At 37.0% G+C, this 25,770-nt stretch overlaps 1 protein-coding gene across 1 annotated transcript in view; it reads right to left on the bottom strand.

Annotated features, from left to right (window-relative positions):
- Positions 1-25,770, bottom strand: part of NALF1 (NALCN channel auxiliary factor 1) — a gene marked incomplete at its 3' end in the record, with an annotated part of 459,358 nt that overhangs the window by 5,738 nt on the left and 427,850 nt on the right. Inside the window, exon 2 of the mRNA XM_082054693.1 lies at positions 5,287-5,458. Within this exon, the coding sequence (XP_081910819.1) occupies positions 5,287-5,458 (172 nt within the window). The remainder of the gene's footprint in view (positions 1-5,286; positions 5,459-25,770) is intronic.

Raw genomic sequence — 25,770 nt, 5'->3', positions numbered from 1 at the left:
GTACTCTCAACTCTCCCCTTTTTTTCTTGTTCTACATTTAAAGTATCATTTAAAAGTATCAGAGGTCTATTCAGCACAGGAGCTCAGACAAATTTTATTCACCTCTTGGTGGCAGCAGACTGATGACACTGTTCTCAGGAAATGCCAGAGCATGCCGTGCTGGTTTTGGAAGAAGCTAATGCAACACATCTCTGACTTATTGCTGCTCACTACATGCCCTTCCTTTCCTTCACAGAGGAACTCAAGTTCTCCATTAAATCCCCTAACATCTATTGTACATGTAAAGAATGTGAGCATGTGGTTGGGATTTCCTACCTAATATTTGCTGCTGGGTGATGGCCTTGTTATGCCACAAGACACTAAGGACCATAAGTCTTGGTCAATAGAAAGAATGTCCTTAACAACACAGGGAGCCCTAATTGTACACTCTAAAATGCTCCAGACTTGGCAGTTTGGGAACTGTTCTTCCAGTGGTTAGAATAGGCCATGTCTGTTTAACAAGTAGTTTTGGGCAAAAGGAGATGTGTATAATCAAACACTTGGTGCTGTCACCTCTGAATGCACTTGAGGGGTGTTTACCTTTCTAGCTCTAGTCTCATTCTGTAGACCACATGTGCACTAGCAGTTGGGATGTGCTAGGTATGGACCTGAAGCACATCTCCTAGTTTAGTTTCATCCAGAGGAACCCAGTTTGTATCCTTCAAGAACTCTCACCAGCTCAGGTCAAACAGCAAGGGGCATGAACAGGAGATTTGCTTCAGAAGTACAACCCTGAACTAGATTGCTAATGTGGACACAACTGGAGTGTTGGTGTTGATGGCATATCCTGGCTGCTCAGGGAAGGGCCATGTATGTAGAGGAGAGATAATCTCTTCTGTCCTGTCTTTGGGCATCTCTGCTGCTCAACTGGTGGAAACTGATGTCTCATGTTTTCTCAGTTGAGCAAACTGGAGGCCTGAATGGATAGTTTTGGCTGTGAAGAAAACATTTATGGCCTCTGCATCCTCTCCCTGTCTCCACTGGGAGATGGCAGCAAGCCAAACAGAAGCAGTTAATGGTCTGGACCAGTTGCCAGGCCAGTCGCTTGCCCACATTACTTTGGAAGGCATGGGAAAGCAGTTGTGAAGTATTAGCAGTCTCTTCCCAGAGCATCTGTGAAAGAAATCTTTCACATCTTCCATTCACACTTGGGAAAAAAGGAAAAGATGGCTACATCTACAAAAGAAAACAGCTCCACTAGTACGCACACTGTTTTCATAGGAAACACAACGAAACTTGTGGAACTTTGCATGGGACTCATTCATTGTACTTTGCCATGTTTGTGTGTACGTATGCCTAAATACTATTATTATCTCCCTTAAATAACATTCTGTATTGCATGGGACATTCTAGACATCTCAGCTGCTGAAAGTAACATTAGATGAAACCACTGGAAACTTTAATCATATGGATATAACCTCCAAAGGTCTAAACTGAAAGTAACCATTCAATTTCAATGCATATGATAAACAGTATGTTCCAGAACAGCGTCTGATGTAAAGACCAACTTCTTTCCTCCTGTTTCCTAGAAGAAAACAGGGAGAGGGGCACACAGAATTCTTTCTAGCTAACTGCATGTCTCCATAACCAGAACCACACTGTGATTCTGATTGTTCTGATTAATCTCCCAAGTACTTTCTTTTGCACTGCAGTTGTCTTGCATTCTCACATGCATTTCTACAAAAGACAAGTTCTGGTGATACACAGCTAGCGTAGCATCCCCTCTTATTTTCCCACTATCTGCTCTCATTGGAGATAATCAAGTGAGACATTCTCAGGCTAGAATACTTCTTACCATTACACTAGTCCTTCAGGACATATTCTAAACTACATCATATTTTTTTTTTTTCTTTTATACAGACTTCAACCTTGAGAATATCCTGCCCTGAAAGAAAAAAGAAAAAAGTGTGTGGGTTCCCTGTCCCCTGGTGCCACCATGCCCTTGATTTCAGCAGGAATGCGGTGGTGAGTGAAGGCAGCAGCTCGGTACCACTGCAACAGCTCCCAACACTGCTGGTGACATGAAGCCACACCAGCCCCTTACTTACTTGCAACTGGAAAATGGCATGAAATGTTGATATGGGCATCCTGCACTCTATGATATGGACAACATGAAATAAAAACAGCTATCACCAGTACGCTTTTTTTCTTTTACTTGTTTCCTGCAGCGTATTGAAATGTTTTATAGAAATCAATCCTCTGTCTTTCCATTAACCTGAATCTCTATTGGACCTTAGAAGAAATAGTCTGTTACCATGGAGAGGATGAAAGGAAGCTCTTATTATAGAAATATTGCTTCTAAAACATTATTAAAGAAAATCAGAATCCACAGATTCTTGACGTTTCTGAGGAATAGAACACCCTACTAAAAAGTAGCTACTTTTTTTTATTTTCTCCAGACAATATTTTATAATTAACAGTGTTCCTTAGCTAGCCAGCTACTCTTTCATTAGTTTCATGGGGGGAAAAAAATAAAGTAATTCAGTTCCTGCTGGATTTCTCTGAAAATGTAAGTCAAAATTTAGAAAAAGGACCTGTAGCATTTCTCTCTGTGGGATATCATCAGAGTCAGGAACAGCAGAGATATTCAAACCTAATTTAAATGAGTGACGGGCTGTGGCAAAATACCATTTGTGAGGAATCCCTGAACATGAAGTTTGCTCCTGCTATGTTTCCTGTAGCAGAGCTCAATGGTGACCAGCTTCACAGTGAACTTGTGTCGAATGGAGACACCAGTCAAACAGCTATAACACCTAAATATCAAATAGAAATACCTTTGACTTCACTCTTCTGATTTTTGCCAATGAATTTCACCCACCCCAGGAAAAGCAGGATCAGAAACTAGAAATCCCAGAACGAGTCTGCTAGAGAGAAAGTCATAGAAAGTGCAGTGGGAGAAGGGGTCCCTCAAGACATGGGCAACCTGCTTTCAGTTGCTTTTCTGCAAGAGGAGTTCAAGTTGCCCATCAAGTCACAAGCTATGCTGTGGTATTTTGGCTGCTGTTGAACTCACTCCACTTTGCATGAAACAATTCTACTTTTGTTAAGTTGCAGAGAAGTGTAATTCTTTAGTCTCACAGCAGGCATTAGTCTAATTTCTCATGGTTTAGTGTCAGAAAATGCTCTTATAGTGAGTCACTGATTAATAAGAGGGTGGCAATGGGCCTGTATTCCAGACAAAGTTTGATTTGCAGGCTTGCAGCTTTCCTCAGCATCTTCGCCTCCACACAACTGCCCAGTGTCAGCATGCTGACTCCTATGGGTCCTTGTATACAATCTCTGTTCTGCTAATGCTGAAGGTCTTGACTCAAGTGGACACAAAGTTGAACAAAGTATTAGCAAACTGCTGAGGTCATCCTGATTTTAAGTGTCTGCAATAAGGCCTTGGTGACTAAGAGCAGCTACAGCAAATTGAGCCAGCACTGTTAGTGGGGTGTAGAAAGCTAGTCAGCTCATCGTGTACAGATGCGTATTTAGGCTGCATTAAATAACTCTCAGCTCAACTGGTTACACCAGACCTTCAGTGACTCTAGTGAGAGCTTAGTCACAGAGTTTATATGTAGATACCCATGCTACTAATATCTGCAATAAAATGAGTTTAATCCTCCCCTAAATCTGCTTTTCATCCTAAACTCAGAGCTCTTGACTGTCAGTAATCTTTGCAAAGTCATCCATTTTGTGTGTTTTAGGAATTAATTTGGACTTGGAGATATACTAGGAAAATGAAGAGGTGGATATGTGATTCTCTGAAATTATTACTAGGATTTTTTTTTATTGTTTGTTCTTCGCCATCTTGCATGTGTGTTAAGTGTGCACACAATTGCCTATACATACACATACACACACATATAAATTGTTTGTATGTTGTAAATAAAAATGTCCTAAGTCACTTCAGTTTTTACTGTCTGATTTCAAACCGGAAAATAATGCTCATTTGCTTACTCTGCATGCATATTTGAAGGCTATTAATGTTAAAGAAATGTATTGGAGTGATAAGCACCATTACTTTATTGATGACTACTAAACTGTAACTCATCTTACATTTCATTATATTGTCTTTTGCATATGTATGGATATTGCTTAATTGTGTGCAATAGGCTTAATCTTCAAGAAAAATACAGTAAATATCTTGCTACCAGAACCCATCTCAATCATAACGCAGAGTATTAGGTGAAGTGATTTGCCATAAACATTATGACTGCCTCTGAGATGGTATAGAGCATTTACGGAATTTTATATTTTACTCTGGTTTAAGTAACTTACATTGGGCAGTTCATTTAACACCAAGTTCACCTAGTACCAGTGCAGCCATAATTTAAGGTGGAGGCCATCTAATTTCAGGTATTTGGACAAGGCTATCAAATGACCTAAATGTTCAAATGCCTTTTTACTGTTTTAGTGCATAAGTTGCCTAAATATCTTCAAGATCCTCAGATGATAACCTAGGCATCAGAAATCTGCAGATAAAATTGTTATAAGCTGAAATTTTGTGTGGATGATTCCCAGGCAGTCCTCAAAAAGTATCAGTGGTACCTGAGATGTACTAAAGTATTTCTTGCTTACCATGTCCTCTCTGGTTGGATCATTCTGGGATAGTCTTTGAAGAAGAACAGAATATAAGAGGAACCAAACTATTTTATCAATCAATGCATAAACCTATATTAGGAATATCTTTTAAAATTAAAATACTCACAGAATGTGACAAGACTCAAGAAGAGACCAAAGGAGCAGTTCTTCACAGGTGAACAACTGATTCTCAAAATTGTTCACTAGTGAAAGAACTTTCCTTAGACATCTACCTTCCAAGAGCTGCTGCACAGTTTTGAATGCAATGTCTTAGATTCTTCATTTATCTGACATAATAATGCAGGTGAACAAAGGTGAATATACTAAAAGCTGGACTTGCCTTTCTCTTTTTGTTTCTGAATATTGCATGACAGAGAGCCTACTTTCTCTGAGTACTGCATGACACAGAGCAACAAAAATCCTCCACCAAATGATTAAGCGTAAAAAAAACCAGCAGAACAAATTCTGTCTAGTGATTTTGTTTTGTAAAGTTAATGACTGTGGCAAGCTGTAGAATAAATGTGCATTACTAAATCTGGACTCACATCCTAGCACCTCCGACAAATCTTTATGATGAGGAATACGTTCAGGCACTCACACCTAATGGAAGAAACATTATCCACACTCTCCTCCATATTTAGACTTATGAAAACAGGTGAAATTAGCATTTCTATACTATACCTGTACAGATGAAACTTGATAGTCCTCCATAGATGACATCATCATTGTCTGGTAATATAAAGGGACACCTCGTCTGAACCTCCAAACAGTATTGCTTGCAAGGAATTCTGTTGCTGCAGTGAAACTGTGTGACTTCAAAATACTGGGAACAGAGCCAGGCTTTGTAGACAGTCTGGAAAAAGAGAAGAACCAGAAGTATAGATGGATGACAATAGCACTGCCATTCTTAGAAGAACATACTGTACTGCACACCTACATTAACACTGCTTCTGAAAGCAAATTTTGAGCGAATATCACCTGAGTAAAACATACTCTTTTGACTATCCTCCCACTTCAGAAATGAAAACTCTAGCCAAGCCATTAAAAAGCAACAGCTAGTCAAGACTAGGCTTGTACTATTATTTTATATTAGTTTGTGAAGAGGTATGTCTCTTAAATTCACCTTTTTATTAGACATATGCACACATGCCACACACCCCTGCCGCCATACCTTGTTATATATAAACTGAGAACATAACCTCATTTAAAGCTGGTCTGGGGAAAATCTTATGAAAGTAAGTACAAGAAGGAGTTTAAGACTGGGATCAGGCCAGCTCTGCTCTTTATATAATCTAGAGCTAAGCTACCAGGTTGCAATAGATGGTGCTGCTTCCCTTCAAATAAAACCTTATCCAGTCCACAGCATTAAAACATGCATTAGGGTTCCTGAACACCAACAGCTGTAGACTAGGGGATAAATCTGCAACAATGAGGACCAACGTCTATGTTTAAGAGCTAAAAGGAACACATTAAGATGCTGTCATCTGATGCTGTGTAGCTGTAGCTGCAGGGCTTGTGATTATTACAATTATTACCATCATTTAAACAGAAAAGCCAAATAAACATGTTGATTTTAGGTTTTTTTTGCTGTTTTCTTCTGAGCAATGGTCTTTGTCATAAGAATTAAACCAGCTATTTGTATCTAGAAATGTTTCACATGTGATCATACAAAAATAGATTGGACGCCAGGCTATGAAGGTGTTGAAAAACCTGTTTGACTGAGTATAGAGAAATTTGCACATTTCCCATTTTATTTTCCACTTATCTGTTTTGAAGTATATGACTTACTTGCTAGATACTTGTTGTCTAGGTTGTTATATAACAAAATTTTCCTTTTTGTATTCATTCAGAATATTTGAAAACCTTAGTAACTACCTTTCCTTTATCACAGGCTGAAAATCAATAGAGTCAGCTGTTTATTTTCCTTCTTCCTAGACCTGCTTCTAACAAAAATAAAATGAAACTTAGATTAAATTTTTAAACACTGGAAAGTCAAAAGCTGACATCTGAAAAAAGCAACCTAGCTGAGGATTTGTTTTGATGTCAGCATGCTTCATCTCATCTGTTATAATTTTATTAGTGTCAATGGCAGCTTAAATTGTACAATTGTACAATTAATTGTACAATTAAATTGTACAATTAATGTTGGTGTATTAGTCCCAGAACTAAAAAACTTTCATCTTAGTTTGTTTGCAATGTTTGCAGGTATGGTTTCTGGGGGATAACATGAGGACTTTATCACTCATATATCATTTGTGATTACCTCTTTGTGGTAGCTTTTGCCTACTTCATTCTGTAGAACATGATTTTTTTTTTTTTTCATTACAAATTCAATTTTAATTGCTTATAAATGTTTTTTATCCACAGAAAATGATTAATCAGAAGGAAGATTAGGTGATGTGTGTACTTTTTGTTCTTAAATAAACTACTAAACAGCAAGCGGTTTTCCCAGTGTGACTATATCCCCCACCATATTTTTAATGCTTCAGTTGCTGTATTGATCCTTGCAATAATAAAAAAAAATAAAGTAATTATTTTTCTATTTTTAATTAGTCAGTGATCATAGCCTCTTGGTTGGAGACAGGAACACTGGGCCTGATAACAGGTAAATATTCACAAATGTTACTTCCTGTTCACTCACACTGTAGACCTGTTTAGTATGAACCCACATGTTCTTTTCATAGAATAAACCTAAGAGTAGTAAGTTGGGTTATGAATCATATTTGAAAGTGTACCTCAGTTTATAGGAAGTGTATTGAACAGCTTACCATACATGGCAACAAGAAAATGAGCAAACCCATATGTCTACTTTAGCAGGACTGGAAATAAATGTTTATTCAAGAGCAGAAGTAAATAATGTAATCATAGGCTTCTGTGAGCATTCTCATGTATCCAGTCTCAGTTTGTACACATCATCTCCCTGCTTTGATTCACAACTCCTTAGCTCTGATTCAAAATCACATTTAAACTCTTGTCCGTATTTTTAAAGAATGCATGAGTACACCTGTTCCAGAGATCTATTTCTCAGACAAATGCCTCCCTTTCTGTATCCTTTTTAGTGCAGCCTTTTTTAACCTTGTCTGCAGTCTATGTTGAGATTCTTAATATGCTCGTCCAATTTTGCTATGTTTTGGCCAGTGAGGCTACATGGAAAGAATTTGAGAGTTCCGTCTGGATATGTACTTAGGTCATATCCCACTTCAGGGTGCGTTGCTGATACCTATCACCCTTCTTAACCCCATGCTCGAGTTTCTTCAAAAGAATCTTCAAGTTTCTAGGACAAGATAGCTCTGCAAAACACTCTAAGATGTCCAAGAAGCAGTAGGTGAAATCCTCAGGGCATGCTGAAAACTAGCCTAGAATATAAGAGATTATGATCTTCAGCCTTTCCCACAAACGTCCTTCATTTTTCCAGGTCATTTTCAGGCCTGAGAACTGGCATGAAAGAGTCTGAGTATCTGGAGGAGTGAACATCATGGAAAAGCACCAATTTAGCACTTTAATGATTTTTCTCTTTTTTAAAGGACATCAAAGACTAAACCAAAGATTTATAATTACAATAAATGCTCCTCTTAAAAAAATAAAGCATACAAACCACTTCAGATTACTAGTTACACTCTATTAGTATTTCCCTCTGTCAATTTCATTGTGTTAATGAAAAAGATGGAAGGTGGGTCTGATGAGAAGACCATGTGTTAAGTATCCAGAGGTAGGGAAAATCCTCTAGATTCCATTAAGTAAAATTTTCTAGAGCAAAATTCTTGCTTCTTGAAAACATGAACTTTCTCAAGTTTCATGTCAATAAAACAAACGTCTTGGGCTACATTTCAAGGAAAGCAAAGAGGGGCTGTGACAGCAGTTGATGGGGTTTTCATTTTATTGTAATCTTAATTAAAGAAAACAAAACTAAAACTAACTCCTAACATGAACTGAGCTAGTTACAAGTCATGAGCCATAAGATCAGGAAAGATATACAGAATATATAAAAAAATATAAGAATACACAACTATCAACAGCTTTTGAAGACATGAGGGAATCCATTGATTTTTTTTTTTAAATCAGAACTTAGAAGATAAAAGCATCATTTTTATTAATAGATACCTTATGAATTTAAATCAAGCCACCAAAACCAAAACTAATGCACAACATAGATTATGTATTTCTTAACAATTTCTGCTACATATTATGAGCTTTTATATATGTTTCACCCATATAATGCAGAAAAAATAATTAAAATGGGCTTGTGTTTTCAACTGGTATGGGAGATGATTAAAACATTTGAAAAGTCACAGTTGTTAATAGAAATTTGTCAGATTGATCTCAAAGAATGGTAAAAAAAACCATGTTTTCCAGATTTTTTGTTTTGCTGCTGTTTGTTTGTTTGTTTGTTTGTTTGTTTGTTTGTTTGTTTGTTTTTCCCAGGGGAAAGAACTCAGGTATATTGGATTATTGATGCAATATGGCAACAACATACCTACAGTAAATCACTATATATAAATAAATATCTGTCTTTTTTTACCATCAACAGAACTTTAGGCACTCTGTATTTGAAAGAGAGAGAATCCTGGCTATTAGACAAGACACTGTGTTGGAAAGATAATATCACATAAGAATAAGGTCACCTTTCATATACGGAAACATAACTACAAAATCTCAGAAGGCTTTAGTGGTGATTTTGCTCACCTAAATAAATTAAAACTACACTGCCTTGTACCTGTAGGAAAAACAAATAAAAATTACACTTTCAAAAAAAGTGAACCAATCAATGCTGCCTTTATATACTTGTATTCATATGCATGAGTGCCTACCTAGAATGATTGTCACAAAAATATTCTTGGTATTTGAAAAATTATTAATAATATAATGATAAAGGTATTATTAATTAGGTGGATGAATTCATTAATTGACATTCATTTTATTTATACTGTACAAGATTTGACCCAATGTCTGGAAGCAGAAAAAATATTTCATGACTTCTGTGACCAAGCATCCAATACAAATAACCTGCTTCAGCAGCTCAAGGAATGAACACTTCACAAACAAACCAGACACTAAGCTGCATTTGCATGTAAAATCATTACAGATAATAAATGGATTCAGAACTAAAGGGAAGAAAGTGAGGTGGTGTGTGGAGAATTTTGAGAAACTGAAACAGCACAGTGTGTACTTTTTCTTTCAGGAAATCAGGAAGAACACTTATTTTTGGCTCTGTGGGGAATAGCAGTCCAGACATTGTCTCTTTTTAGGATATTCTGTGGTTTATATCACACATGAGGTTAGACAGCATCTTAGAGTTATTCTTTCTGGTCTTGAAAGGCAATCAGACAGACCTATTAGGTAATACAGCTGCAATATTTGCCTGGAGAGGGGGCAATATCTGCTTCCCATTATGTGTACAGTATCACCAGGTAGAACAGTGCATTGGTTGACCACATCCCTGGTCATTACACTTGCTGACTTGCAACTGGCTGCACAATGGCACAAAACTAGTTTTAATTGTATGACCAGTATTTACTAAGACTGCAAAAATGATGGGAAGATAAAAGTCGTATTCACTATGCATATATGCTCACAGTCTTTCTCCCTCCCACTCTCATTCTCGCTCACCCATACATGCACAATACATGTTATTATAAATAACCTAATTCTTGCCCAAACAGATTCAGTACAAAGCCTGAATCATCTGAGCCACACTGCATGAGATGTGTCAGTAGAGTAGAATGGAAAAGCTCAATCAGTTTCATTCTCTGTGGCTGCCAGTTCTTCATAGTTTTCAAGAGATGAAATCAGCTCACTTCTGTGCCTTCCTCCATTGTTCCTGACTGCCATTCCCATCACAGTTCTTAATGAACAGTGTGAAATTTCCAAGAAATACTTTTTATGGCTATTCTCCATTAAAGTGACTTTTTTTTTTTTTTCACTCAAAAAGAGTTACTGGCTGAGTTGTCAAAATAATAATACAAAAGGGAACCTCAAAATAATCCAATAGCTCTTACTGTGTAGTTGTGGAGGAAAATAAAGTAGGAAGAGAGAAGTCACAACATAAACTCTCTCTCAAAATCGTAAATCTTCTGAATGAAACTAAATTTTAACTGCATTGCACCAATGCTTTATAGTATGAAAATGAAGTCTTCAAAAACAGAACAACTTAATAATTTCACCTACTAGTCAAAATGGAAGAGACCCCTCATGACTTTCAGAGGCACTCTGTTCATTATATTTTCAACCACATCAGGAAATTGTACCATATTGGAATAAAGAAATCAACAATATTGCCTTGAGAAAGTGTAATATGATTCCAGCTCAACTTCTCCAGGAGCTTGTGAGTATTTTAAGCTAAATTTGCAGTCTTTCTGTATACTAAGGAGTACCTCAGGCTGTGACTGAGTAATCAATGGATTTTTCCAAGAACATTCATGGAATAATTTATTACAGCATTCATTTAAAAAAAAAAAAAAAAAAAAGTCTGGTTTGCGGAATAGTGCTGAGGTCTTCAACTTTTGATGTGTTATACCCCACTGGTCTCTAGCCCATGCTGACTCATTGACAACAACAGTGGATAAGCTGTGTATGGAGAGCAAAATCCTTCTTTTCCTGTCAGCCTCAATTTTAGCATATGATTTTCTGTTGCCAAAAGGTAACCTTAAGGATTCTCGTATGCAAAATACTGGCTCTATGCAATAGGTGACATCTATTTCATGTCTAATCTCTGTTTGATTCATGGAGTTATGAATGTATGAACTATTTAAAGGCATTATACATGCATTTACAGTTAGAGAATATGTTTAAATCCCACTTTTTAAATTTTTTTTTTGAGTCTGGGTGAATTGTTATCTCTGTCTGGTATTTTGTGACATTACCACAATCAAAAATGTTCTGTCTTCTATAGAGTTTCCACTTAAATCTTTCTATTATGATTTTTTAAAGTACCTACTTTGGCCTAACGTCCTTTACTTCATTTTAGTTTGTTTTAGTATCCCACAACCTTAAAGGGTAGGGTATTAGGAAGTTAAAAATAGTAGTAGTTCTCTTCATGAGCTGAGATGTTGTCAACAACAGAGTCGGAGAAAAGCTACTAGTGAAGGCTGGAAAACCTTTAAAGTCTCAGCTTAATCAAATAAATTTATCCACTCATCTACTCAGAACTGTGCCTAAACATTGGCCAGACAAAGATGAATACATTCAAGAACATACACAGGAAATAAGGGGACCAGATCTTAATGTAATTATAGGTTTCATACCAGCAATGAGGGACCTCAGAAGAGCATGCTTAATTCTTCCTGTGGTAAAGCTTTGCCATAAAATTCACTTTAAATCTTATGTATGCTCCACAGCAGAGAAGTAATAGCTACTGTCATCTGCCAACTAACACACTGCCGGTGCAGTGCATTCTCTAAAAGGCTTTTTATATTTGGATCACCAGGGTATTATGTGTTGGTTTGAGTGACAGTGCATCTTGTTCAAGAAACACTTGGGTCAATCTCAGTGCCTGCTTTGTGCATCAAGACCTGAAATATCATGTTGTACAAGCAGAGATGTCTTTTAGATAGCTTACAAGTGTATTTTATATAGACTATACAACCAAAATATAGACGGCTAACTGGTACAAGATCTGATTAAATCTGACAAAGGTAGTGTTACAAATGTGAACTCCCCCAGGAACTTTGTCAGTTTTGAGCAGTAAGGGCTGTCTGACTTCAGGAAAACTGTATTTTGCATGAGTACTATGGAATAAAAATCAGCTCTTACAGAGAACCTTCTGTCCATGAGAGCTGCAGGACTACTGGTGGTGTTTCTCTTCTGCCAGCCTTTGTTCCCAGTACCATTCTGAGACTATGGTCAGGCTCAGGGTAGGTCTGGTTAAGCACACAAATCATGCAGCAATAATGATGAGATAGGAGGGATCAATCCTCCATGATGTATATTTACCAATGACAATCAAAGATACCATGAGGGCATTAAATGTTCTTCATTACATGCAGGAGAAAACACATAACAAGGGAGTTTCAACTATGTGGGTTACTGAAAATAACATATTTCACAGGAACAGGCTTTCAATGGACAAAAGTTTTTTGTTGCCGTTTTGTCTTGTTGGATTTTTTCCTAAGTTATCATTTTCATTTTATTTCAACACTATCGAAATAAAACAATTTTGACCAGGGAAATATTTTTATTTATACAGCCAAACATTGCTCATGAAAACGTTCATTTAAAGAGACATCACTCTTGCATTAATATTGACTTAAAGCTGTTCTGCTTTGTGGAGAAGTTACTTTGCACACACACATACACCCACATACACCCATCCCCACCTTTTTTTTTTTTTTTTCCTAGGCCTTGCTAATCTCAGTTTTGATTTTTTAAAAATCTGATCCAGAATGAACACAAATTAATGATCTTAGTTTCCTGTAGAACAGACATTATATTATTTTCCAGTTATTCCATTCTGCATGCATTTTTAAAATTCCTTGTGTTAAAAGACTGCACCAGGAAATTAGAATGTCTGTTTCATATTATGGAAACTTCTGCCTGAAATTTACAGTAATTTGGGAACAAACACATCAGTCTGGTGGTTATTTTAACCTTTTATTTTATTTATATTTTATTACAATGAATGTTTTCTGTATCTGTGTGGATAGAATATAATAAGATAAATACTTTAATATTTATCCAGATCTTAATGCGAGTGAATACAAACTATTGTATTAAGAGACAAAAACTTGTAGTGTTTCCTAAATGATGGTATATTAAATAGGTCAACCTGTTTCTTTCCCTTTTTTACCTATTCTATGAATAATTTCACTTGAAAGATACACATGCTATTTTATTTGAAGATAGAGGAGAGGTAAACCAAAGTTGAAATTTATTTGCCAGAACATTTTTGATCTTCAGTTCACATATTACATAACAAGATTTATTTTCACCAAATACAAATGACAGGAATGAGGACTGCTCTGCTCACATCTTTGTTGTTTAAATTGGAAAAGACAATCAGAAAGATGTAAATATGCCAGCTCTTAATATAAATATATTTCTTTGATTATGGAGAAATTACTGCAGAGGAGGTGGCATCAGTGTCTCACTGTCACTTTAGTAATCTAAACGAGAAATCAAACACAGATATAGAAGACATCTATAATGTTCCTATCTGCCAAAATATATTAAGCTTCTCCAAGGACCAGATGTTGTGCAAAAAACAGATCCATCAGTCCTATCTTTCTGGTGATTAGCGAACCAATCAACTGGGGTCATCATGATGATTAACTTCACTGTTGTTTTATAATAACCTAAAACCTGAACATATAATCTGTATTAGAATTTAGTCTAGCTCTTACTTAATATTGCAAAGAAACTTTCTTTTGAAGATCATAAACATCCCTTTGGGTGAGCTTAAAGGAAACTGAAAATTAAATAACTCATTGCAGAAATAAGTAGTTTGGTAAAAAGTAAAAAGGGGGCACTAGCTTTTGATTTTGTGAGCTTAATAGTACTCCATCTAATCAGGCATGGAATTAAAAGGTTTGAATGATTGAAATAAAACAAATAAATAACCCTTAAAGTGTCTGATCAGCTTCCCGGAAAGATCTTGGGACCACTGACTTCAAGTCAATTCACAATGGGCAGGGACCTGTTTTGAAGTTTTCTAATCTGTTCTAAAAATACATCTGAATTCATGAGCCAAGCAACCTGTCAAGGCTGGAAAGTCTTTGTGTTCAACTCTACTCTCCATCACCTTTAAAGTGATGGCAGTCTATATAAATCAGAACATGACATTACTCAGAAGTTTGTTACTGCTGACTACCAGTGTATGCAAGAGGCCAGGATGGTCTGTCTTTCTATATATGCTGCTTCCTCAAATTAAGGACCTGAGCTACAAAGCTCCAGAGTTGTTCAGAAGAAACAATCCCTTGCGGGCCCAGGGGGCCTCCAATCAACTTGCAACAGCTGCTGCAGATTCCTGGCAGATAAGGGGACTTGTCATAGGCTGATATAACCGTACACAGGGAAATAGTTTTCTGTGCTTGAATTTCTCTTTTCATTTGGAATTATAATCTCTTTAAGCATAAGATTTATTCAGCTTCAATGTTCAATGTCTTGGTAATGCAGACCAAAAAGTACTCTGTCTAAATCCAAACAAGCATCTGAAAATTCAGTAAATGAGGTCAAAATAGCTAAAGATAAGGAGCTAATGAATCCAGAAGAAATAAGATAATTAAAACACCAGAGATAAGACAAATGCTTCAGAACATGAAATATATTCAAAAAACAAACAAACAAAAAAACCTTCAGAACTCATAATAATGGAAGGAGCCTGTGGTAGTGCAGATTTTATTAATGATATCATACTGATGTAAGTTTACTTTAATCATGGTAATTTGAAACTGATTAGAGGGATATTATTGTATTGTAAACTATCTAGAGACAGAGCAGACTGGCCTCACTCTTTTCTCCAGACATTTTTGGATGCAGTCACAGGACCAGAGATGCTATTGCACTATCCTACATTACTGCACTCAATGTCCTCAAGTTGAGCTACCTCTTGCCCTTACATTTTACGTATAGATTGACAGAAAGACCTCAGAGTTGTGTGATGTTATGAAATTGAAGGGAGACATCCAGATATCCAAAGAGGGTGAGGCCTGAGCTTAAAAGCAGCTTCCAAGGAAAGGAGAGAGGACCCTATTCTCACAGTTTTTTGTTTGTTTGTTTGTTTTCCTCATACATCTCTAGTTTGAGGCCATACAGCTGCCTCAAAAGCTGGCTTGAGCCCAAGTAGCTGAACCTTGCCTGGATGGAAATATATATGACGGGATATATATGACAATCAGAGCCATGAGAGTTTGTGGTCATACATTCAATAAATCATGTTTTCTGGGAGAGCACAATAAGGTCTCTGAAGAGTTCACCAATAAGTGCAACCAAGAGCAGGTGGCCCAAGTATGGAACTTCCCTGGTCTGGTGTGGCTCTACAAGGGACTAGACATTTGCCACAGCAGAATGAAGCTTGCTTTCACAGGAGATTACAGAACAACAGGACAACTTACACATACCTTTTGCCATGTCACCTGCCAGTCTGGTGGTCACCAGCATAGAGACTACAACACAATCTTCTCACCCTTGATTTCCCAGAAGAGTTTGAAGCATCAAGTGTCTATCTAAGGATCTGTGCAAACTGCAGTGAGGCCCACAGTGACAGCTCATGTCTATAAGCTCAGTATTAAGATCTCTTACACCATATAATACAGTATTCATGAGACTTCAAGCTTTTAATCACTTTAGGAGGCCTGTGTGACTGTTTTTGTTTGTTTTAGTTTTCTGTTTCTCTGTATAATGTTACCATAATATAGTTTCAGAAATCTCTTGAAAGCTAGTCTATATTGCTCACCAACATACAAACCCCATGACATCTCTGAAGTTTATACTTCATCAGCAGGGTCATAGATCATTGGCTGTATTTGGACTTTTCTTTTTATATATCAACCCTCCCACTACTGGGTTTACCTTGAAGAGAATTTGAGGTATATTTTTGATCCATTCTACTAAATTTACTCCTGTATAAAAATAAGTAAAACAAATTTAAGATATTTAGGATTCTGTCCAATTATTCAATCACTACAGTTATGTACTATGCCATACATGTAGACAGAGATGGCTGACTCAGTAGAACACAAAATTAAGTCTCTGTCAGGTAAATTCTCCCCCACTGAGAGCAATTTTGGAAGCAGAGATTATTGCCAGATATTCTTGCTGACATTCAGAGACTGAAGTGGAAAGTCTCAGGCACTGTTAACACTAGAAATGCTTATTCAAATACCTAGATTTATCAGGTTTTGCCACCTAAAATACATCTTTTATATATTCTGAACTTGTAACGGCTCCACTTTAAGCCACTTAATCTTGATAATTGGTCAATTCAAAGGAACAAATAGAAAGATGAAATATTGAAGTGCAGTTCCATTGAAGACAAGACAGATTTGTGACTTTGGTCCAATTTTGTATTCTGGACCAGTGGTCATGTCCTTTACAGGGTGGAAGAAAGGCTCCATGGGGCTGTCCTCAGAAGAGTATGAGATAGGTATCACTTTGAGAAAGCTTCATGGCCAATGGGGTGGAGACTAGTTGGAGGCCTGTATCTAGTGGAGTGCCTCAAGGGTCAGTACTGGGGCCTATATTATTCAATATATTCATCAATGATTTGGACGAGGGAATAGAGTGTACTATCAGCAAGTTTGCTGACAACATGAAGCTGGGAGGAGTGGCTGACACGCCAGAAGGCTGTGCCTCTCTCCAGTGAGACCTGGACAGGCTGGAGAATTGGGCGGGGAAAAATGTAATGAAATATATCAAGGGAAAGTGTAGAGTCTTGCATCTGGGTAGGAACAACCCCAGGTTCCTGCATAAGTTGGGGAATGACCTATTAGCAGCGTAGGGGAAAGGGACCTGGGGGTCCTGGTGGACAACAGGATGACCATGAGCCAGCACTGTGCCCTTGTGGCCAGGAAAGCCAATGGCATCCTGGGGTGTATTAGAAGGGGGGTGGTTAGTAGGTTGAGAGAGGTTCTCCTTCCCCTCTACTCTGCCCTAGTGAGACCACACCTGGAATATTGTGTCCAGTTCTGGGCCCCTCAGTTCAAGAAGGACAGGGAACTGCTAGATAGAGTCCAGCGGAAGGCAACGAAGATGATCAAGGGCGTGGAGCATCTCCCTTATGAGGAAAGGCTGAGGGAGCTGGGTCTCTTTAGCTTGGAGAAGAGAAGACTGAGGGGTGACCTCATTAATGTTTACAGATACATAAAGGGTGAGTGTCACGAGGATGGAGCCAGGCTCTTCCTGGTGACAACCAATGATAAGACAAGGGGTAATGGGTTCAAACTGGAACACAAAAGGTTCCACTTAAATTTGAGAAGAAACTTATTCTCAGTAAGGGTGACAGAACACTAGAACGGGCTGCCCAGGGGGCTTGTGGAGTCTCCTGCTCTGGAGATATTCAAAACCTGCCTGGACGCCTTCCTGTGTAACCTCATGTAGGTGTTCCTGCTCTGGCAGGGGGATTGGACTAGATGATCTTTTGAGGGCCCTTCCAATCCCTAACATTCTGTGATTCTGTGATTCAGGACATAAGATTTGAGACTTGGTAGTAGAAAATAAGCCTCAAGAGCTTTTGGGTGATGGGGTCAGTGCACATTTATGAGCTACTGCTAGTGATGTCTGCAGTCTTGAAGAGCTCATATGACCCATGCAGGGTCATTCACTGATTTTGCAACAGTGAGGCCACAATCAAATAGTGGGTGCAGAGCTCAAAGCTGTTAAGCAAGCATGAAAATAAAAACATTAACTTTCAGTATCTCTGAAACAAAGAATCTCAGTAAACTTTCTGACAGAATTTATAAAAGCTTCTAGTTTGTTTATGTGGGGCACATTTTCTTCACTCAGTTACCAAGAAGATGTGAATAATACAGTTCTTTTCACTTCCTACATATTTCCATTCTTTTTTTTTCCTCCTTTCTTATCCTGTATTTCCAAAATGCATATGCATGTTTACATTTCCCTATCCTTTTCTGTGTTATCTGTGGTCTAACTTGCTCTCATGGCTGGATGCCTGGCACTTGGAAGGAGAAAATAGGCCTAATTCCTCCAAACCTTGTTGTGCTTCCAGTGTTTCCAGAGAAGACCCAGGAATGTCTCAGTGATTACAGCCTGAAAGGGCCACCTTTCAGCATTACTATGCAATTCTGCAAAAGAAACAGATGATTTTAATAATATATAAAATATATACAATGCTTCTTGTCTTCAAAGTGCCTAATACTGGGATCAGTTCTGCATACTTAGTCCAGGGAAAAAGGTTTTGTTTTATGATAGACTCAGGGGCTGTCTGAGGTAGAAATTACAAGACAGGTCACATTAGGCACCACCTTCAGTTAACATGAAAAAAGCCTTTTCTAGTTGTATGATGAGTGAGACACTACTCTGTGAGTACCAGCACCAGCATTTATCTCCATAAAGACAAATAGACCTTCTTTTCCCTTTACCAGACATCCATCATCTTTAATAATATCAAATCTAAACTATATGTTTTCATGTGAAATATCAAAAAGTTTTCACTTTTTGATGCAGTATCTTCGTGAGATATTTAATAAAACACTATATCTTAATGTGCAGTGTTTGCTACAAAATTCTATTTCTCCTTCTTTGTTGATGGGTATGCAACAATGACATCCAAAAAGACACTGTGTCCTCCACAGTGATATTGTGGAAATAACACAGATGAAAAAATATGAACTTGTAATGAATGCACTAAATCATACCACATTATTTTTATGGCATTATATGCATTTAACTTTACCATCATAATAGCATGTTTGTCCCCTCTTTCTTTTCATAAAGGATTGCCTGAGTTATGCAAAACCGGTATTCCTGCAAGCTGTTGTAAAAGGAACTTCTTTATCTCTGAACAGAGTGTTGCTTGCTGTCAGGTTTTCAAATATTTACTTCACTGCAGTTTTTCTTAGATGATTTCATGTGCTACATGGGGTCAAGTCTGAATGCTACTATCTGCTGACACATCTAACAATTTGCATAGGTCAGTTACATCAGGAAAAATACTGAGATGCAGAGTTTTGTCCTTCAAATTTACTTCCATTTGTTGTTGCTACAGCTTGTTCAGCAAATAGAAGACAATGTTGGAAGACTGCCAAAGAGCCTGAGAGTAAAACACCAAGTCTGCTACCAAAAACTATACAGTCTGTAATTAAGAAAAGTTAAGAAATTAGATGGGTTGAGAGTAGAAAATATGCTACTTAGTATTTCAGAATGATTCCTGAGTCATCCAGAGACTCTCTGACAAGTAAGGCACAAAGATATTTGGAAGCTAATAAGTTGATTAAAGTAATATTTAAAAGTGAAATAATAAAACAAACTGTAAATGGCCATATGAGGAGGGATAACCAGCCTGATTTCTGCGAAGGTAAATTCTCTCTGTAATGAATTACAATTCTTTCAAAGCATACAAATGAAAATGTGATCCCAGTGAAAATTTATTTAGTCCTTCAAAAATCCATTAACAAACACTCTAAAAAAGGTACTCAACAAATTGAATCATTATTGCTTGAAAGTAGTATACAGTCACGTTTATGAACTGCGTAAGCACAAACAAAAGAAGGAAAAAACAATCAATTTTCATCAGTAAAAAGGTTAAAAGCAAGGTGTCTCAGGTTTTTATATATGATATATTTTGCTTAGTAACGTATTAATGCATTAGAAAGAAGGTTAAACAACAAGAAAACAAATGTATAGAAAGAAAAAAGGTTAATCAAGTACAAACAAAAAGAAAATAAAGTTCAGCTGAACTGAAAACTTGCTGAATACAGTGAGAAGTTAAGTGCTGGAGAACTGAAAGAAATTAAACTTTGTGAAGGAAATTTGAACTCCTTGTATACCATAAGGGATTTTACATTTAGTATATGAGTCCAGGAAAATAATCTGGGTCTTGCTGTTCAGTGAGCTCTGCGCAGTTACAGCCAGAAAAGACAAGTGGATGTGCAAACGCTGGGAAATGAGGTAGTAACAGTCTCCTGCATCACCAATGCCACACACTCACTTTGAATACTCTTCCCAGAAACAGATAATACACCTTGAAAGGGAGGCACAAAGTTAGAGAAAAGCGGACAGCATTTCCATCACTGGGACTTCTGAAGAAAGGCTGAAAGATCAAGTTTTAAAACATCAGAAAGGAGATGGTGGCAGGGGAAGATCTATAAAATGATGAGTGTTGTAGAGAAGAGGGACAATTTTCTGATGTCCTTGTTTTATGTCCCAGAAGCAGGGGGCAAAGAAATAATAAAAATGAAAAGTTTCACTTTTGAAATATTTTTTCCCTATAATGCTTAGACTTGGCAGTCACACAATAACATTTTCTTGAGAACAAGAAACTGAGATTCAGAAAATGATCTTTCTAAGGTAAGGTTGTTCCTTTGTATAGTTAATAGATGAAAAAAGATTTTTGAAGTCCTTCATGAAGCAAAACTGTTCCCACCTTGGATACTTAAAATGCAGGCATACAAAAGGTGTCTTGGATACCTTATGGTGCTAACAGAAGGAGTACTAGTATAAATATAACAAAAGTCTTTAAGCAAATCACTTTCAGATTTAATGATTAGGAAATATCTGTGCTGTTACTTATACTGAAATTTCTGGTTTCTTCCTATGCAAGGTCTATTGCTGACTACTGTGGAAACAAGATGGTGGCTTATTGATAAAGTCCTGCAAATGGCAGCTGTCCTGTGGACAGTTGCCTGCTAGGGAATTACTCCTAATTTCAGCGGCTGACAACATTGAATAAAACACGTGCCAGTTTCATTGATGTGTGCCTGAAGCACACGACAAGTTCAGAAGGCTTCATGAGCTTCTACTCCTTGTTGACCAAGCACTGGACACTCATATTTGTCTCCAAAGCCAATTGGAACCCTACAAAAGCAGCCAATGAAATGTGTAGTCTTATTTGACTACATGGTTTAATAAAATGATAAAAGGTAAAAAGATATGTGTTTACTAAACTAAAAGGAGAACTTAAATATTTAGTTAAAAATAATCACAACTGATGGAAAGGTTACAAAAGTAAACAGAGTAGATTTTTTTTTATAATGCGAGTCATTAGTTTAGACCCAGGTTCTCTAATTGCTATGGTTCCTACATGTTGTTTCCATGATGACTGCAAGTCAACACAAACACAGACTGTTGTTAAAATAGCTGAACCTCCCCACATCTTCATACTACATTCACATTCCTGCTACCACTCTTGTGCTGGCAATAGTATTATTGCAGCCTTATGCTAAGGCAGATCAGGTCTTTAATCACTTAATTCTTAGCTGAATCAGACCTGCTATCGAATTCTGTGAACTGGAAGTGTGGGAGCCAAGACTGATTAGGAATGAGGAGTAAGGGAACTCTGTCTTTTTGTGCAGTCCTGTTCATTTATAAACTAAACATGACTGTGGGATCTAAACCTGCACCTTCAGATGGCTTGTGACCAATTGGAGCACCAGAAGTACAAACCATGTCCTGTGTGTCATTCCCCCAGCAATGACTGAAGAAGAAAAAAAAAAAAAAACACAGAAAAAAACATAGGAAATGTAATCAAAATGGTTTAATAGCAACCAACTTTTTTTTTTTTTTTTTTTTTTTTTTTTTAAGCCAGAGACATTAACATCTTGTTAGTAAAAAATAGGCCAGAGGTTATTTTTGATCTTTAAATTTCTGTTTGGTACTTTAGATGATTTAAATCTTTTGAACATATACTATTTTTAAATTTTCACTGTCATTTTTTGATGGTTTTTGTTCCTTAATCAAACCCTTTTATATCTGGAAGCTCTGCTGTGACTCTGTCAAAATGCCTCTTTCCTAAATGCACTCAACATAATAATTACAGATCTTTCTTTGCTAGCCTGTGACCTAGTTAATGATCCTTTTATGAAGTTGTATCTCTTGTCATATTGGAAGGTGGGGTTTGGTTTTGTTGTTTTGTTTTGGTTTGCCTTTTTTTTTTTGTTTTGTTTTTTAATGAAGATGCTGTTTTTATGAATATCAAAGACATCTTGGAAAGACAGCATTCGCAGCATAGTCTGCCAATTTGTGGTCTATACAATGGTATTTTGTGGAATATAGAATGGGAAGAGAGCACAGAGCAAAATCAGGTGTTTTCTGTGATCAGCTGCTCTTCTTCATGCTGGGAATTTCACTCCTATTAATAACAATCTTTACAGTTGCAAGCCTGTGTATCTTCTTAAAAAGTTCTCCTTTTCAGTAGAATGAGAAAATAATACATTAAGCTCCTGTGCTCCTTTACCTTTAAAATTCTAAATTCCTTCAAAGTTGGTTAATCTCAGAAACCAGACTCAGACACCTCTCCTTCTTTTGAGTTATTACAGTTCTACTGATTGACATACATAATCCTTCATCTAGGCTATGAACTAGCTGTGTGACATGATAATTCCTAAAGATCCACTCTCATGAATGCTAACAAGCTGCTTGGAAACTCAGCAAATCTCCCCTCTCTACTTTTTTTTTTCCTTCTTAATTACTTATTTATACTAAATTAGTTTCCAACCATGTTGTGTTAGCTGATTTTCTTTTTCTTCATATTTTGCTTTCATTTCTTTAGCTTGTTCACTGGCACTATATGCTTTCATATTTAATTACCATTTGTTCACAACCTTGTCTAGGGGCCACACCTCCTGATCATATTCAGGGCCCAGTCACGCTACTTAGATATTAATTGTGATGGGTGAAATCCAACACTGAAGCAGACTACTGACATGCTGAAGTTTTAAAAACCTGGTTTAAGTCATCTAATCTTCACAGATGTTAAAATACCATAGATCTCACTGATTGTAATTGAACTGATGATTTCTGCTTTATTAGATAGAAAGCAGCCTTTACGTGATTAAAATGATGCAGGAAAACTGGTCACAAAGGCAAAAGCCCCAGAGATACTGAATTCCCACAAGTTTGTAAATGTAGATGACTGAATACAGTAGAAAAATACATTTGAGAGAGAGGTCAAAATACAAAATTAATCCTCACTGAACAGCAAAGATGCCATCCAGGAGTTTAACCCAAAACCGAAGTTGAGTCTCAATGGTTTTGTTGTTCATGAACATACCTGTTTTGTTGCTATTGCTGTGTTCTCAACGTTGTAATAAAAACTTGTCTGTGTGATGCTAAATAAAAATGATTTCCACTATATTTGTTTCCAGAACAATTGCTCTTCAAACAAACAAGTGGTTTGATCATATGAAGCCACATTATACAATGATTTGGGGTATTACTCTCTGTTGTAATCAGAGTTAATTGTGAACAAAGTTGTGTGGCTTAGCCTCATTTTGGAGAATTATGATAATTTGAAGAAGATTTCTCAGTAAACCATTCTCCTCAAGGTTACCAGAATAGGAACTACACTCTTCCCTGCCAGTCCTCTGTTATCTGGATTAAAGGTATTTGTGCACTATTTTCTCATGCCTTTCTTGGAGCAATTCTGTCCAATGTTCTATCTCCATGCTCTTTGGACCAGCAACAACAGGAACAATATGTAAGGAAATAGATTCTGCATTAATTAACATTCATGAAAATCCTGTTTGTGGGAAATTTTGTTTTGGAATATCAAAGGATTATATGGAGCCAGATGATCCATGTGGTTTTGAAAGAGACATAAATCTCAGAACATGAGAAGAGTGGAGGCAAGGAGACATCATTCAAACCAGTTTGAAGACATACTTCGAGTCTGCAAGAGAGACGTGGGCCATAGGACTTGGGCAGTGGGTCAGTCACGGTTAAAGACTCCATATGTCCTTCCATATGGCTTTCTATCTGCTGTGAATACTGAAACACTGTACCTTTGTCACTCAGTGTGGTATGAAATATAAGATCGAAAGTTCTGAAGCCTACAGCTAGTACAACAGTTCAGCTGACTAGGTGTACATTAGGGATCCCAGGATACACTTTAGAAAGGAAACTAGTTAACCCCACTATTCTGACCGCTGTTTTCTGTGTCACTAAAGCAGTCTCTGGTGCCAGGAGTTTTTATGAGCTATTGTGAACTGAATAATAAGTAGGATTTGTTAACATTGTAGGGGCTGGTTTGTGAAGGGTCTTCCATGAATTGAATCCAAACATGGAGTTGCCAAGACCAGGAGTTAATTTTTAATATTTGTTTCTAAAAGGTATGTTCTGTTAATGGAATTAGAGGGATACAAGAGAGAAGGAGAAAAAAAGTGCTGAGGAGACCTAAGAAATATAGCAGCATATGTGACGACCTGTCTCTCTTTCCTTGCAGCTATATTAAATTCCTTGCAGGCATAACTTCAAAATATAGAGATATATTTTCATGCCTCCACGCTACTCAGTTTAATATCACCTCACTTCTGTTTAAAATGCTCCAACCAGAAATAAAGAACAACAAAAAAGACTTTGTTCTTTTTAGTATGATAATTTAAAGCTTTAGTTATTTAAGTATCTACACATTTTTTTACTCTCTCATTTTGGATCTGTTTTTTTTTTTTTTTTTTCATGTATGTCTCTTGTCTCTTCAAGAAAAGTCACTGTCTCAAATACCTAGCAGCACCAAATATCCTAGATGGTGGTTTAGCTGTGGGAAAGGGAAGTGTAGGTGGAATTCATGTCTTCAGTTTCTAAAAGGAAGTCTTAGTCTTAGATCAGACAAGGCTGTATTTGTATTGCACGGATGAAGATTATATCTATTTAAATGTTAATGAAGTATTACCAATTGGGCACTTCAGGTGCCAAGGCTGTCTTTTTCTCTGGTTTCTGTATAATCAATGGAGACACACTGACTCCTACTACTACACACTTGCTAAAAGAGCCCACATATCTACCCAAGGGATGCAGAGATTCAGAGAGATTATCCTCCCATACTCTAAACTCCTATATGAGGAGATATGAGTAATTCATATTCCAGTGATAAACTGCTACTAATCCTAAAGATAGGAAACAGACCTAAACAAGTAAAGGAAGTTTATTAACATTGATTTTACTGGGGAGTCTTGTCTTACATCCACAAATCATTGAGTGAATGAATCACAGAATGCAATGAGATGTCTGCATTTGGGAAATACAGCATTCTTCCTAAAAAAACCCAACTTATGATAAGGAAAATTAGCCCATGTGGTTTTTGCTGTTGTTGTTTTTTAAAATATTATTGTTCTTTTAAAGAGCAAGCATCCATAAAAACAAGTAGACTTTGTATTCTATGGATTTAGTTCTGGCTGCAAGAGAGAGAGGTGGATGCATATTTTTTGTCAGTTAAATTTAACCTTCTCTTAAGTACCTCAAAAACATGTTAGAATTTGGTCAGTATCAATATTACTGGTAAACTCTAATTCCAAAAAGTGCTGCAGCCACAAAATCAGGAACAACTTCTTGGGCAGTGAATTCTGCTTTTGAGTTGAACATGACCTGTTAAAAGACAGGCCAAGGACTTTGCAACAAACTGTGCAAAGTAATTTCTTATCAGAATTTGCTATATAATTTCCCCCATCAGGAAGTCCTCTTTGTGAGATGTAGAAATAATTCTACTGTCTATCTTACTCCTGTACAATGAAATGCTGGAGCTAGACCAAAGTGGCAGTTGTTTAAAATTAAAGATTAAATAAT

This window comes from Streptopelia decaocto (assembly GCF_964273445.1).
Source record: "Streptopelia decaocto genome assembly, chromosome: 1".
Lineage (NCBI taxonomy): Eukaryota > Metazoa > Chordata > Aves > Columbiformes > Columbidae > Streptopelia > Streptopelia decaocto.
Note: the sequence above shows the minus strand (reverse complement) of the source record. Positions and strands in the feature narration are given on the sequence as shown.